The 17,102-nt window shown below is 40.4% G+C and overlaps 1 protein-coding gene across 1 annotated transcript; it reads right to left on the bottom strand.

The window, feature by feature from the left end:
- Window positions 1-1,386: 1,386 nt before the first annotated feature.
- st8sia2 (ST8 alpha-N-acetyl-neuraminide alpha-2,8-sialyltransferase 2) lies at window positions 1,387-11,791 on the bottom strand. Its single transcript, XM_055155419.1, has 5 exons — window positions 11,694-11,791; window positions 8,860-8,988; window positions 7,770-8,027; window positions 5,620-5,913; window positions 1,387-1,705 (listed from the first exon to the last, which is right to left on the bottom strand). The coding sequence occupies exons 1-5, from the start codon at window positions 11,789-11,791 to the stop codon at window positions 1,387-1,389; spliced, it is 1,098 nt and encodes a 365-aa protein (XP_055011394.1).
- Window positions 11,792-17,102: the final 5,311 nt, after the last annotated feature.

Raw genomic sequence — 17,102 nt, 5'->3', positions numbered from 1 at the left:
TCATTAATATGCACTGTCCCTATTAAATAAATAAATAAATTCAAAATAAATAACAACTAAATAGAAATTTGGGTACACTGCAAATTTGTGACAGAAACAAGTGCTTGCCAAAGGTTCCTAGGAAAGTCCTGCATATGCACAAACCAGCACTGGGGGAATGCAGCCTCATCTTATATCTTGATCCAAATGGTTTGTTGCATATTTGTGACAGTTGGCGTTAAGGGGTTACATAGACATAAGAATAAAATGAATTTTTTTGTATTGTGAAAACACTACTCCTTAGTCCTTATGACCCATATTTCCCTGGATAAACGTCACCAGAAAACAATGTTATCTCATACTCCGTACATAAAGGATTGTGTAAGAATTAACTAGGCCAGATAAAAAATAAATAAGAAGAAAAATATAAAATGGTTCCATCTATGGTAAATATTGCAATAGTCCATAGATAATACAACAACAGCTGTAAAACACTGAAAGAGCCAGTGTTACCTGAAGCAGTAACACAGCCTAAATATAGAGGGTTTGTGTTTTAAACACATGCAGATGAAACATAACAACTCCAGGTATGTTTGTTTTGAGGAAACATTATAAGAGATCAGAAAATAGTGTAATATAGACCCTTTAACCAGTCAAAAGATATAACATTTTGTTTTGAATTGTTAAGTGCTATGGTAAAGGTGCTAATTCCTCATGCCATCTCAGATACTCCTGTAGCCTAGTGTCACCATGTTTAAAGTGCCCATATTGTACTGTTTTTAATCTATGCTATAATGTTGTCTCCTCATTAAAAACAGAGTTGTGTTTTGTTTCATTCACAAGTTTAACAGACAAACATTGAAAATGTAAGCAAAGGTCTTCTCTCAAGCTGAAAACACCACCTTGTGATGTCATTAAAGGGTAATACAGGAAATGCACAGTTTTGTTTTTGGATCATTTCAGCCTTGGATTTGCCTAACTTTGAGGCTGCAGCTGTTGTTTAGCCTCATTGAAATCTCTTCACTCCTCTTTGCATCAGAAGGTATTAGAGACTTTCTATTGACAATCTCAGCTGTACAATATGTCAAACAAAAAATATTTAAATGCAAAACTAACAACTTAACATTATTCAAATCTTAAGTATTGTAGAGTAAAGCAGTTCAACTGAGGCTTAAAATAACTGTTACATTGATGACTACCACTTGATGACATCATAAGGTGGAAGAGAGCATTTTCAGCTTTGAAGATGCAGACAGACTTACATGTGAGAATGAAACATAACACAGCACCGGGTATGTTCTGGAGGAGATAACAGCATTAGAACATGTCTAAATGAGTTTGTTTTGTGTAACACTGGCCCTTTAAATAACACTACTGTAACCTGTAGTATCCATGCCTGTATAACCCTTACACCACTGGACCCTCAGTGCGCCCCCCTGTGGTCTCTGCCGGCTCACAGGGGCCCGTGTGCAGCCGCAGCGCCCCCTGATTGTGCAGCGCGTTCAGGGTGCGGTACTCCAGGGGCATTGCGTGGGGGCCGGCACTGGACGTGTAGTGGTAGGTCAGCTGGTCGTAGTAGTGGTACTTGACCGGAGCTCCATGAGAGTCCAAGGGAAAGGGCCAGAAGCCGTACAGGTGTAGCTGGGAGCAGAAGCGTGTGGCCAGGGTGTACATGAGCAGACCCGTGCTGGGGCGCTTGATGGGCACCTGCTTGGTCAGCCAGTACCTGTACAAGGGACAGAGGAGGGAGGCAAAAGTACTGACCTTATGTTGTTGAGGAAAGTGATGTGTTTAGAATAGCTGCGCTCACAGTCTGCCACTGATATTAAAGGGACAGTCCGGAATTTTGGACATAGGACCTAATTTCCTAGTTAGCCAGAGTGTTGGAGATTTGTAGAGACAATATTTTAAATATTCCATCCAGTCCTTGTATTTTTAGAGGTCGCTGGTGCTTGGTGCATATAAAAACAGTCTTACCCACTCAACAAAGCACCCGAAGCAAATCTATTATTACGCCAGGCTGCTGTAAATCTAAATGTCTGTGTTGATAGAATAATGTCTGAAATAAAACTAACCTTGTATCGCATAAATCATCGCATGTTGAGGGACTATTTTCTCAGCAGCAGCGGAATTTTACTTTGCCGGTAAGGAAGGTGAGAGGTGATATCAGTCCGCCGCTGCCAACCTTTCTATCAGGAAGTACAACTCACTGTTGCTGCTCAGACATAAATCCTTCAAATGCAAGGTTGGTTTTACTACTGAAATTATTCTATCAACACAGACATTCACATCAATAGTCTGGTGTAATAATAGATTTGCTTCAGGTGCTTTGTGGAGTGGGTAAGACTGTTTTTAGAGGCAGGTTAACTATGGCCATTGACATGCACTAGCCTAGCACCAGCGATCTCTGCAAATACAAGGACTGGATGGAATATTTAAAAAAGTGTCTCCACACGTCTTCAACACTCTGGCTCACTAGGAAATGAGGTCCTTTGTCCTAAATTCCAGACTGTCCCTTTAAACAGGCCCAAATTACACAAAATTGTCTCTTTGAGCCTTGTCTTTGTTGCCTTCTCAAAAACTAACCTGGAGTTGTGTTTTGTTTCATTCACACATGTTTGAGTAACCCTTTATTTTTAGTCTGTCTACATCTCCAAACATCAAAATGTTCTGTTGCACCTTGTGATGTCATGAAGCAGTAGTTTTCAAGTTACGGAACAGCTACCTCTTGTGCAGCAGAGATTGGCAATTCCAGGGCTGAAATTATCCAAATGATCCTAGACAAAGTGTATGGAGTTTACAAACAAAGTGGAGTTCCTGTATTACCACATGACATCACAAGGTGGAAGAGAGTGTTGTTTGTTTAAGAGAAGAACGTCTAATACTATGCAGAATTTGTGGTTAAACATGTGTGAATGAAACAAAACACAAATCCAGGTATATTTCTGATGAGGAAACAGCATTATAATGTGAATCAAAAAATATCATAATATGGGCTCTTTAAAGAGGAGGCATTTTAGTTCTATGGAGTATTAACTGCTAACAAATAACATATTTAGGTCACCTTTTATTTTTTGAAAATGCTATATTTGCTGAAAACAACATATTCCAAATGTTAATGTAATTAGTTTCAGTTTGTCTGAGTCTCTCTTCACATTACTCTCAGTCAATTTTGCATAATATCTCCTCTTTAATGAGACAGCAAGATAAAAACACACTTTTTGAACATTTTGTGGTTAACAGGCCTATACTTCCAGCTCTGAAGGTCACTCATTTATGTTTGATTTTTGGTGCTTCATTAAATTAAGCCAAAATGTTATTGTTAAATACCTTGTGTTTATATCATGGTCACGGTGGGCATATTGGAGCTAATTGCTATGTAAATGGTAAATTGTCACATTTTCATAAAGCGCTCTACATCAAAGAACCACACACCCTTTCACACACATGTTCATACACCAGAGTACGCCAATCGTTGGATTAGTGGACAAACACTCAACCAACTGAGCTACTGTCACTAATGCCAATAATCTCCAGGAGTAATACATGAGTAATAGCACCACCTCTTCATACTGGCATTTTACCGATCTCTAGATTTTAAAAACAACTATGCAACATTTTTAAATCCTATTTGGAGTTAAAATTTTTGGAATAATCACAACTAGACCTACAATAAGTATGTGTATGGATCTATTTTTGTTCAGGCGCAGAACTCAGAATACTCTTACATAATGATCCACTTTGTGAGTTGTGAGGAGGACAGAACGATGCCTTCACTGTAACTGTGAAAAAGTCAGTCCTCTTCTCTACTAGTGTTTTTACACCAATCACATGTAGGCGTTTCACTTTTCACACTTCATATTCAATTGAGTTATTCGTCTTATGTTCATTAGTTACCACATAGCTGGTTAGGAGATCTTATTTTGTCTAAAAGCTGCTAACACTCTAGTTTAGTTTAGTTTAGTTTAGTTTGAAATTGTTCTATAAGGCAGAGGATTCTTGTATTAGCACAGCAGTTCATATTCCAGTCTTCATTCTAATTTTAATGCTCCTGGAATCAAAAATTGTAATACAACATGTTTTCAGAATGACTGCCTAGTACATGTGATATTGGCCAGATGGAGTTGAGAGTCAGGATGTCAGATGGAGCCTTCTCTCCTCCTCTGCCCGATGATGAGTGCTCATCCTGGGGTAAAAATAGCCTGATGCTGCAGAGGACAGCCCTCCACACACTACCGCATGTTCCAGCACCTCCAAGTGAACAGCTCTGTGTATTAACCCCTCGATTACCCTCTGAGACAGCCCTGCTCTGTGACATTGGGCTGTGAATACAATTAATACATTTAAGAAAGTGCCAAGTGCTTCTTCTAATAATGCTACCAATTTCAAATGAACTAGATCTGTTCGTCCCATTTTTTAAAGATTTTAAATTTAAATTTCATAAACTGGTGTCCCTAGACTCGTTCCAAGTCAAACTTGGAACTTAGCTTTCACTGATAGTAATTATAATGTTGATTTATTCTTAGTAACAAAAACAAATGGACAAGTAGTTTAGTTATAATTTGATATTTTGATTCTAAAGCCACCCAATCAAGAAACAGAATGTTCCTCACTTGAGTCTCTCATTTGTGTTGCCAGGTTCAATGCTGAAATCCATTTGGTTTAAACCTCAAATGCCTCTCTCCAATCTGAATGGTCTTTACCTAATCCCCAGCACCAGCAGCCAAACATTATTTGAGTGCTAGTGCGGCCTCTGCAGCTCAGTGAGGGAATTCTGGAGGTTCTGAGCTTTCACATGAGGCATGGCCTGTCCGTACACTGTAACCCAGGTTCCATACCTTTTTAAAACAGTTACACTGCAGGCGGTGCAGTTAATGGTTTAAATGATCAATATGTTGCTTGTACATAAAATGTGCCTTGCTTACGGAGAATTCTATCTCTCATTCAGTCTCTCATTCTTCCACTGTCATTCTTCACAAATTGTTTCATCTGGTATAAAACTAAGAATAATATTTGCCACTCTAACAAAAGATTACTTTTGTTAGGTTGGCAAACTGAGTTCTTTTACAACAAGTACAAGTATAAAACCACATAGACTAGTATATGCCCATGGACCACTATGGAGCCTACCTGGACAACTGAGGGATTACACAGATGTTAGACCACATGGTAATATAAAAATGTACTATTATTTAAAGCTCAAAATCACTTTCTATTGTCTAAAGAAGGTTTTTTTTTAAATTATTATTATCATGGTATTGTAATAGGTATTGAGTATATTCCTCAAATGAAGTTTGAAATGTTAGTGACAACTATCACTAGTGTTAATACTTTGCAGCTGATGTCTGCAACACTCCCTGAGGATATGAAGCTGAAGCTAACAGAGCTTCTAACTGTTAGAAGGTCAAAATTAAGTTAGACTTGATCTAACTTGAGTTTGCACTTCTAACTTCTAACTTCCTGTTGAAAATCAAACACCTAAACGGGACCATGAGCACAGGTTCATGAAAATGTTTTTTTTTTTTTTTTTTTCAGACAGTCTTAAATCTTTTTTGTTTGTGTTTGCTAATGTGTGCATTGTGCCACTGCAAAATATCAATATTCCAGGATTCCCAGCTCTTTGTACCCGGTGTGTCTTACCCCCTGACGGCGTGCAGCAGTCTCAGAGAAGGCACAGCAGTCCGCACCTCCAGCCCCTGCTCCTGGATCAACTTCAGGGCCCACTCCACACGCTCCTCCCCCCCTTTGGCCATGAAGGCGGGTACCCACAGCACACTCCCCCCTAGAGCCCGCAGTCTATGGGCAAAGCGTTGCCTCCACTCGTCCGTGAGCAGGTCCCCAAACGCCCGCTGCACTACCGACGGGTTCATGGTGACCAAATCTGTCCTGGAGCCCACGTCCACCGAGAACTCCTCCACCGGGGCCAGGTTACATCTACACAGGGGCAGAGGGCGGAGGGCAGGGGTGGAGAGATGGGTGAAAAAGGGAAAAGGGGGAGATAGGAGCGAGGAGAGAGGATGAGAGTGAGGAGGAGGAGGAGGAAAGAGAGAAGAGGGGATATAGAAGAGAGAGGGGAGACCAGGGGAGAGAGGAAAGAGAAAGGAGAGGGGGGAGAAGATAAAGAAGATCACATTTAAACCCTTCACAAAAAAAAGGAATACATCCAAAATAAAATCATTTTAACTCAAGTAGTCTGGGCTGGGCAATTAATCAAGATTTGTTTTAACACTAAGTGATTAGCTTGGGTCTTTTAATTAAAGAGGTCTACAGCCAGTCCTTTGTCAGTAAAAGCGTAGGAGGAGTAATCAGGCTATATTATAACTGAAAGTAAAACCAGTTAAAATTGTGTTAGTTACATGTTAGTGCTCTCATGACAAAGGAGAGCTGGTCGGTCTGGTGGCTGCTCTTGTTAGTTACCATGTTACTATTAATAACTAATGATATTGGGTCAAGCTGTATGCAGGTCAAACTGTACAGTCAAGCTAAGACACTTAATCAAATATGGCACTTAGACATGTTAGATATGGTCTCAATATGTCCTTCAGTGTGACAGTACTATGCTCACTGCATTCTGTCGAGTGTTCAGGTACCACTGGCCACTTTCATAATAAACTTAAGCAGTAGCATCAGACATGCAGACTGTCTCCTGCTGTTTCATCAATATTCTATGGACTACTACCTATCAGACTTCTACAACACTTACACTGTTAGTTACAATGTCAATGACCATGTTAATTACAATGCTAGTTACATCACTATTTATTACCATGTTAATTAATTAGAATGCGAGCTACAGTTTTAGTTGCAAAGCAGTTTACCATGTTAGTTACAATGCTAGTTACAAGTAGGGTGACCAGATTTTCAAAATCATAAACAGGGACGTGGCTGATTTATGGTGGCCAGGCTGGTACCACCTAGTGCCTCCACTCAATTTCATTTCTATCCAGTGACTAGGTCAGGAATTGGAATACACTAGACAGTTTGCAAGAACCCCAGAAGTCGTAGGCCGTGCACCAACCAATCAGCAAAGAGCTGAACAGCAAAACAGTAAAAAAAAAATGTTGAGATAGATGTAGACAAAGCCATACATTCAGTGTTGGCAACAATTTCCAAGATCAAGGATTTAAAGCCAGAACAAAGAGAATGTTTGGTGAATTTTAACAAGGGGAAACACGTTATTGTCCTTCTTCCTACAGCATTTGGGAAAAGCTTAATATACCAGTTACATACGTCATGACCAAATAGCAGCGATTGGTTAAATAAAAAAAGTACCCGGCCACCGTCGAGTGAACAAATCCTAATGCTACAAGGTCAGATGGTTTAAACGAAGTGAAACTGTCTGATGAATCAGGCTAGATTTGGGGTGATTGGCAATAATAAAATTCTGAAACAAGTGCATAAATTGTCCTGCACTAGGCCCATTTACGACTAACATCTGAGTACAGTGAGTACAGTCTTTGTGTTTTAGTCATTTTTAAGCAGCTTTTCTGTATTTTACCAAAACAAATGACAGTTTCTGCCTCTCTTTACTGTTGGCAGGGACCAGATTGGTCAAAAATAGGGACACCTGGGATATTTCCTGTACAAAAATGGGACAAACAAATGGTTTTGAATAAATCTGCTGGGACAGGAGACACAGTACTCAAAACTGGGACTGTCCCGGATAAATAGTTATGTCTGGTCATCCTAGTTACAAGGTTAGTTATCATGTTATTTACAGTACTTGTTACAATGCTAGTTAGAATGTTAGCTCCCATGTTAGTTACAATGCTCGTTCCCACGTGTGTTACCTGATGACAAAGGGGTGCTGGTCGATCTGGTGCCCGCAGCGGCTGTTGAGCAGGATGCCCGAGTTGCCCACGATGGCACAGCTGTGGTGGTACTGCCTGCGGAGGGGTGGGTTAGAGGGGAGGAGCCTGTACAGGGTGTCTGAGATGTGGGTACTGCTGTGACGGTCCAGCACATAGTGGACAGTGTCTCCAGGACTGACCGCTCCCCTCAGAATGGACATGTCCCGCACAGGGTCCAGGAAGTGCAGGATCTCCTTTCTGTGAGGACAACCAAACATCAAGAAACAGGTTCTGATTAAAAGTGAACGGTGGCTATTGCTCTGACCTCACGTGCACTAGGTTTCAGGTTTGGAGTTTGTGTGGAGTTTGCATGTTCTTCGTGTCTGGGTCATAAACTTTATATATAGAACAGGAAGTGAGCCCCGGGTTACTTTTAACTCTCTAACCTGTATACGTAATCTTGGTGTTTATATTTTGCTATTTTGTCCTTAAATCAAGATATTAATGACTTAAAATAAAAAATAACGTTTACTCTTTGGTTGCAATGATACTCATGCTGGGAATTCCAAATATAGATCTTTGCTCCAAATTCGCTGCTATAACTGGTAGCCTCGATTGGCTTCATTTGGCTTGAGACAAATGCTATGAGTGACAGCACGCTCACTTAGTCCACTTCCTTATACAGTGTCTGGGTGGGTTTCATCTGGGTCACCTGTATCTCCAGGACTGATCCATCAAAATTAAACCAAGATTAGCTCAAGATCTGCAAATGCGTCTGCACTGAGGTCTGGAGTTTGAAGAATGGGTCAAATGCAGAGGACACATTTTTCAGTACACATTGTGCCTTGAAGATTCTTCATAGCTCCTTCTACCAATAAATGTCTGGTGCCAGTGCCACCAATGAGCAGCGTTGACAGAAGGATTAACAAGAGAGAGGAAAGGCACAGCCTGATCTATATCAAAACAAAAATGCTGTCTTTGATGTGAATGGAAACCTTTTATATAAATGATGAATATAAAATACATAAATAAATTAATGCATTTGTCTATCTTGTCTATGTTGTTTTGGGAGGACAGAAGAGGACTCAACCTGATGATGTTGGCCAAGGTGTGGTTGAAGGTCCAGTTCCCCACCCGGCTAGAGCTGGGTCTCTCTGCACCTGTCACACGTGTCACCGCGGGCTGGCCATGGGTCGGATCGACGTGCACAGCAGCAGGCCTGAAGAGAAGGAGAGGCAAAAACATGGAGCATATCAACATGAATTATGAAACAAACAACATTGTTGTTACCGTGTGTACCTGTACTGGCAATATATATCATGTTCTACAAATGTATGCCATTTGATAACATAGGATTCGACAGTGTTGTGTAGTAATTTTAGTACAAATGGGGTAATTTCTGCACAGTTGGGTTTTATCTAATGAAACTCTATCTGATGAAACTAAACACTATAATATACTATAAAACTATAATATTACATTATATTTACAAGATTTTGCTTCCTGCTTATTATAACATGTCTAGGCTGCTACCCACAATTGTGCATACATTTGCATAACTAATTAATATAATGCCCTCTGCAGAGGACTAAATATCTCCATGAGGACTAAAAGAACCTAAAGATAACTCTATAGTTTAAACCACAAACATGTTCAGGTGGAGTTATTGTATTAACATTGTATTGTATTAGCAGCTCATATTCTAGTCTTATCTGTCCAAAATGTGCAGTTGGACTCATTTTCTGTAACAGCATTAAAATAGGTCAGACAAGCTAACTACTCCTCAGAACCATCAAAAACAACTGATACTTTGCAGTGACATCACGCTGGGGTGTTCTACATGTATGCCTACATGTACGAGGGATGTTCATCAGTTACTATGGTGATACAATGCACAAGAAAAATACAAAATGGATTTCAACAACACAGGAGCCTGTGATCAATACAAGGATTCGTGGTCCTGTTTAGAGATTTGATTTTCATCAAAAAGGTGAGAGACTAACTGAAAAACTGTTAGCTGATATGTAGCTTGTGACTGTCGTTTTATGTGTGAGACTCACCTTGTAGTTCCAGCTAAATCAGGTCTTTTGGGTCAGATTGTGTTAAAAAAAAAAAAAAGCTCAGATTGAAGTCTAGAGCGTCAGACAGAGCAGTGCCAACAGTGAGCATCACACCCCCAGGGAATGTTGATGACATCAGCTGCAAAGTATCACTACATCTATAATTCACTTAAGGCAGTGTTACCTGTGTGGTTTGGGGGTCTTGTGGGCCCGCCCTGAGCCTCTGAAAGCACAGTGGATTGGGTTAGACAGTGTAAGGAGATCCCAGAGTGAGGTGTGGTGCAATGGAGACCAGCACAAATGCAGCCGTAATGGGCCTACCACAGACTCTAATCACATCACAGTTTCATCTGGATTATAACTGTAATCGGAAGAATTAAATTACCTGCAGTCCCATCTTGTCTCTAATACTGGGACTTTTCAAAGATGAATCATGAAACACTACAAACCAATGTTAACTTTTAATTATTGTGATTTAGGTTATGACCCTAATAAATGTAATGTGAAATCGCTCCTCCTTCAGAGCGATATCACAACACAATCAGCGTGCATCCTGCTAATGAAACTACTGCACATCGCATCAGCTTTAGAATGATCTTGAGCTGTTTCAGAACAAGTGTAGGACAACATAGACTTGTATACATCAATGGATGATTATCCTGGTCAATTGTGGGATTACAAAAAACACATATTAATATAAAAGAAAGAAACCAAAATTTGTATTAGTTGACTACTCATTGTATTTAGATGATAAGGATTTATATGGGATGACAGCAGAGAGTGAGTCCCATGCACGTGTAGTTTTATGAATGCAGGTTGGGTCAGATACATAGAAATACAGAATAGTTTTGAGATCTTCTGCCACGTCCCCTTTTTAGTCGACTCATTTATTGGCACGACATAGTGGACTACAGCCCTATAGGTTTGAGAGTAGTTTCAGACATGTGACTGGTATTAAACATGTAGCCGGTCACAGAGGAGTAAAATGAGACAGAGGACTCTTCCTCCTCCCCCGCCTCCTCCTCTTCAGTGTAAGTGGATCCGGGCCGTGCTGCTGGAGACAGTCTGGTCCTCAGAGACCTGGTCCGCTCCATTTCAACAGCTGCTCCTGCCGCACCCCAGGCCCGGCCTCACACCCACACCCACTTTGGACCCCATTTGGTCCCATTTTTGAGTTGGTTTAGTCCAGCTGTAGTCCTGGTTTAGTTTTTGTTTGGGTCTGTTTACACCTGGTTCACACCTAGGTTAGTCCTAATTTCGTCCTGGTTTAGCACTTCATTAAATTATAGGGCAGCTAGTAGCTCGACCTGGTGCTTTCATAGACAAAAGACATGCCCTATGCTTTAAATGCAAGGGCTCTGTGTATAATTACCCCAATAAAAATCAACTAATCAACTGTCTGATCCTGACCTGGTGCTTTCTGGATTTAGGCCTGAGTGAAGTCAGTCCTGGTTTGATCCTATAAAAATGCAGCCTTAATCCTGGTTTAGACCTAGTTTACACTTAAACTGGTTCAGGTTTTGTCCTCATGGTTACTTATTTATCTTATAGACCTGGATAAATAGGTCTATGCGTTTAGGGCACCTGTTTAGTCCTGATCAGTGTAGGCTTAGTCCCGGCTCAGTGTTGGTTAACTGCTGACACTCAGTCCTGGTTTGATGATAACATCCACAATAAACGCACTCTATGGGAGCGAGAAAACACCGAAGCCGTGGCTGCGTGCACCCTGTGGGCTGTTATCAACTCCAAAACTGACAATATCCCGTGGAAATTAGCCCCTTTCTTTGCGCAAAGTGGCGCCAGAACGAACAATGGTCATTAAAACAGCACAGACGCACACGGACCCGGGCTCAGCGGTACTCACGCGCTCTCTCGTTCAACTTGTGTGATATCATCCACGATCAGGAGCACCATGAGCAAAGTGACCAACGCGAAGAGCAGAGCGCGCGGCACGAGCGGCATGGTGGAGACACGGGGGTCCACTGGTTCTCTGGACACGTCCCCCGCCTCCTTCAGTCCACACACCGCTACATCAGCCTCAGACAGCGTTACATCCAGCTCCTGTCCCGGCGCTCAGACTGCCTCACACCGGTACATCAGCTCCTGTCCCGGTGAGTATAGAGCCTCACACCGCTACACCAGCTCCTGTCCCAGTACTCAGACTGTCTCACACCGCTGCACCAGCTCCTGTCCCAGTACTCAGACTGTCTCACACCGCTGCACCAGCTCCTGTCCCGGTGCACACATCTCTGCCTCTGCCCCCCTCACGCCCCCTCACGTCTTCTTTTGTCCGCGCGCCGCCTGCAGCATCGCTTCAGCAGCAGCTCTGGCCCCGCTGTTGGCTGCTGGGCTATTCCCCAGTTAAACTTTAAGATGCGGCGCACACGCACGCGCTCTTAAAGGTGCAGGGCCTGTGATGCTTTCAAAAGTAGGCTAAAAGTAGCCCTAATTCACTTGGTCCATCCATCCATTTTCATCCGCTTTATCCGGTACTGGTCGATGAGGCAGCAATCTGAGCAGAGATGCCCAGAGTTCTCTCTCCACACACATTTCCTCCAGTAACTCCGGGGACATCCCAAGGCGTTCCCAGGCCTCCAGTGTGCCCTGGGTCTTCCCCAGGCCCTCCTCCTGGTGGGACGTGGTCAAAACACCTCTCCAGGGAGGCGTCCAGGAGACATCAAGAACAAATGCCCGAGCCACCTCAGCTGGCTCTTCTCGACGTGGAGGAGCAGAGGCTCTACTCCAAGTTCCTTCCGTGTAACTGAGCTCCTCACCATATCTCTAAGGGAGGGCCCGAGACACTCTGCGGAGAAAACTCATTTAACCACTTGTATCTGTGTCCTTTTCCTCATGACCATAGGTGAGGGTAAGAAGATAGATCTAAACCAGGACTAAACCAGCGACCAGGTCAGAGTATAATTTATACTGAGCAGTAAAATGGACAGTTTTGGTTTTGGCCTCAGCTCCTTCTTCATCATCCAATACAACGCCTGCATCACTGCAGATACTCCACCAATCTGCCTGTCAGTCTCACTCTCCATCTGTCCCTCACTTGTGAACAAGACCTCCAGATACTTCAACGCCTCCCCTTAATACAGGGACTCCCCACCACCTGGAGAGGGCGCTGCATTTAGCCACTTTTTACTTTTTTATTTTGTAACATATACTATGCATTTTATTGCATGAAACTATTACATGTTTTTTGATTCAAAATTAATTATTGTTTGGGGACTGGATTTTGCTTGGGGCCTCTAGAGACTCTTGCAACATACTGCAGCTCACAGTAAGAATGCATGTTATTCAAGGTATTTTAAACTACAAACACATATATTTAGGAACATTCTAGGGAAAGCGATAACATCATTTATTTTATTTTCAATGCAGGTTTATACTGTGTGCATAATTATTAGGTAAGTCGTATTTATGAGGATTCATTTTATAACTGAACAACTACAGTGCTCTGTGTCTATGTTAATAAACCTCAAACATGAATATTTAAGAAAGTAAAAGTAAAGTTTTGGCTTTCTTAGGAGAAAATCTATGTGTGCACAATTATTGGGCAACTATTCATGTGCAGAATTATTACACAACTAAATAAAAAAAATATGTTTTCTATTCTCACTTGTTTATTTTCATCTGTCAGAATAGTAAACAACTCAAAATTTACAAATAAACATATATAAAAAAAAAAAAAACAGTCACCAATATAGTCATCCTTCTTCTCAGTAACAGTCGTAAGCCTTCCATTCATGGAGTCTGTCAATTTATTGATCAGATTTTTTGCACCAGCAACTACAGCCTCCCAGAATCTGTTTTCGTTCAGCGTAAAGGGTGGGAAGGGCCCACAAGTTCTCAATAGGGTTTAGGTCAGTTGAAGAAGGGGGCCATGTCATTATTTTTCATCTTTTTTCAGCCCTTACTGGCTGAACGACACAATGGAGTACTTTGATACATGTGATGGAGATTTGTCCAGCATAAAAATCATGGCCCTATAAGATGCAAGCTTTTTCTAATAATTAATTAATTAATTAATTAATTAATTGTGCACACAATGTAGCTGATACTGACTTGATTTAAGTTTCTTTACCTTCTTTTTGAGAATTATGTGTCTTGCTGGTTGGCTGCATTCCTGTTCTTTCATGTGAAGATAAGTAAAAGTAAAATCTGTGAGCTTCAAGATTCTTTATTTATCACGCCAACTGGCACAGACAAACTCTAGGCCTGTGATGCTTTCAAAAGTAGACTATAATTAGGCCTAATGAACATGCTATCCAGTGATGTGAAGAATACACTTTGAAAATGTATTTAGTTATTGAATAAGCTACTGTATACTTTTAGACACATCTGTACAGAAAAACTGAAATGTGGCTGTTTGCTGCAGGTGTTTCAGTCAGTGAGAACAGGTAGAGAGTGCTTTTGGAAAAAGAATCAAACCTTTGGACACAACGAAATCCAGGCACTCCAAAAAAGTTAAAGTCACACAATGAAGTATAGTGTAAAGGCCTCAATTTAAATGGGCCTTGATTTAAATGGCCAAAGCCAAAATGTTTCGACCATGACTGGTCTTCATCAGGACTTTGTTAACTATACTATTCTATACTCTTCCTCGTGCGACTTTTACTTTTTTGGAGTGCTTGGATTTCATTGTGACTAAACTTTTAGTAAAATATTCCAACACAGTCAGAGTACTACTGTGTTATAGTATAAAAACCTGACTTAAGGATTTAAAACAGCTTCATGTATTTATCAGAAAAGGACAAACCAGGTGGGTCACTATCATCCTGATGTTCTGTCTCCTGGTGGATGAGAAGTCATATTCAGTAATCTTCTCAGCTCTCTGCAGCGCCCCCTTCTGTCCTGGGCTGAGTTGTGGTCAGAGTATACTGGGAAGGACTGGTCTGCACTATCTACACATATGTAAAAGAAGAGGGGCTTTGTTTTCCTCCTAAAATCCAAGCTCTGGTGGACCCAATAAGCCAGTCAGAGAGTGAGTTTCTTTCCTGTTTAAAATGTATTTTTAAAAGACTAACATGAGCCTGAATTTCTCCCTTTTTTGTTGAACTTTGATACAAGATCTCATGATTGTCTGCTTCTACAAACTGTCTGCACTCGGATTGAAATGGGAGAAAAAGCTTTTTTTTAATTTTACTTCCCAAAAATTTAATGCATTTCAAAGGAGAACTGGCTACACTGGTGCCACTATTGAACTGTGCAGTTGTTATTATAATTTAGTTTGTTTTGTTTTTATTTCCTGGACAGACTCTGTGGGTTATCATGAAAAAAACACCAACACAAACCTCCACACTTACAGCAGCTCTTTGTAAATCTGAGCTGTCACTGAACATCAGTCGCTCACTGCGTCCCATGACTGCCCCCTGCTGGCCACTTACGTATTGCTTCCTCCTTCTTGTTTCCATGGAAGTGTTGTTTCTTTGACTGGCTGTATAAATTCCACAGTGTGGCATAAAACGTACCTATTTCCATGGAGAATGTTCCGACATATAGCTTTAATTTTCTATTTCCAATTAATTTTAATTGTAGACTTTGTAAAATGACCCTCAATGTCTGTGCTGGGACTATAGATGAAAAATCACCCTCTGACTAAGTCTGGCACATTAACATTTAAATGTTCATTCATGTTGATTGATATGCATTGCACTGCATTTAAATCAAAAGCATTATGATAATTAGGGCTGCATAATTAATCAAATTTGTCCAGAGTAAAGCTTATGTGATTGATCAATATCAGTAAAACAATAGTGTATGTTAATTTTTTGTCATATTCCCCAGCTCTAATTATAATTAAGGCACAAAGTCCATGTCATTAACAAAAACATGACAAAAGCAAAGGTTCTTTTCTGCAAAATAATTTATTTCCAGAGTAAAATAAACCATATGTTGCCATAGAAAAGAGTAAGAAATGAGCAGGTCTGAGGAGTCCCACACCTATGGCATTTACAACTGTGGCAACATGAATACTGAATATGACAATACACAGCCCCATTTATACATCATACAATAAGTTTAAAGGTGCACTGTGACACTTTTCTGATGGAGGCTCCACTACTTGCTTGTCTCCATGGAGATGTTATTGCTTTGTCTGGAATGGTCCACAGCATGACAGAAATAAGAATAACAAATACCTTGAATGATTTTCAAGGTAAAATTGCAGGATAAAATCCCAAACAGAGATGGATAGACTAGCCAAAAATTGTACTCAAGTAAGAGAAATGTTACTTCAAAATACTATTACTCAAGTTAAAGTACAGTAGTGGCTCAAGAGTATTTGGGGGGAAAGCACTACTCAGGTAAGAGTGACTTACTTACTTACTGGTTATAAATTTAAGAATTTATAAGCATTAGATAATATTTTCAAAGGCAGACCACCAAGATTATAAAAATTTAATCATATCCAAAGGAGTGGTGCGAGAAACTGCTAAAAATGTTCTTTGAAAATTATAGTGAGTAAATGTAACAAGTACTATACACCACTGAAACTGTGTAACATTCCAGGCAAAGCAATGATATATCCATGGAGACAAGAAGGTGGCAGAACTTCCACTAGAAAAGTTACATAGTGCGTCTTTAATAATAATTATTATTATTATAATTATAATAATAATATAATAATAATCCTTCAAGTGCTGTCTAATAAAACATTCTGACACAAATATATTACCTCTAATCTCTTAAAACACAAAAATATCCTTTTCTTCTCTACTATAAGAGAAACATACAACATTCCTGAATACATTATATCCCTTATTATTATTAAGAAAATTTTAGGCTGAGTATACACTTATGAACCTGCACTCTGATTGCAGACAGTATAAATATGGACGTATCACACAGGAATTGCACATTGTTGTATCTAATAAACGCAACATAGAGCGTCTAGTATCAAAAACAGTGTCTACATCCAGCAAAAAGAACGCGGGCAGACAGTGCATCAAGTTATTCCACTAATCTCTGGCAGTTTAGGATCTATAGGCCACTAGAAACACTGCCCTCTGCCTAACCTCAGCAGAACTGCAGCTAATAGTCTGTAAACACTTGGCAACCTTAAAACTTTTGAGTTCACAAAGATAAAAAAGTGTGTGGTTTAAAGAACACATATTATGCATTCTTGTGGCTTTAATTCCCTTTTAAAGGTTCTATATTACACAAAAGTGACTCGTGAGCGTTTAGTCATGTTAGAATGTTGTTACCTCCTCAAAAATGACCTGGAGTTGTTTTGTTTCATTCACTCAAAATGCTCTTTTCCACCTTGTGC

Source organism: Boleophthalmus pectinirostris, unplaced genomic scaffold (assembly GCF_026225935.1).
Source record: "Boleophthalmus pectinirostris isolate CB_2022bp ecotype Guang Dong unplaced genomic scaffold, ASM2622593v1 HiC_scaffold_2, whole genome shotgun sequence".
NCBI classification, from domain to species: domain Eukaryota; kingdom Metazoa; phylum Chordata; class Actinopteri; order Gobiiformes; family Gobiidae; genus Boleophthalmus; species Boleophthalmus pectinirostris.
Note: the sequence above shows the minus strand (reverse complement) of the source record. Positions and strands in the feature narration are given on the sequence as shown.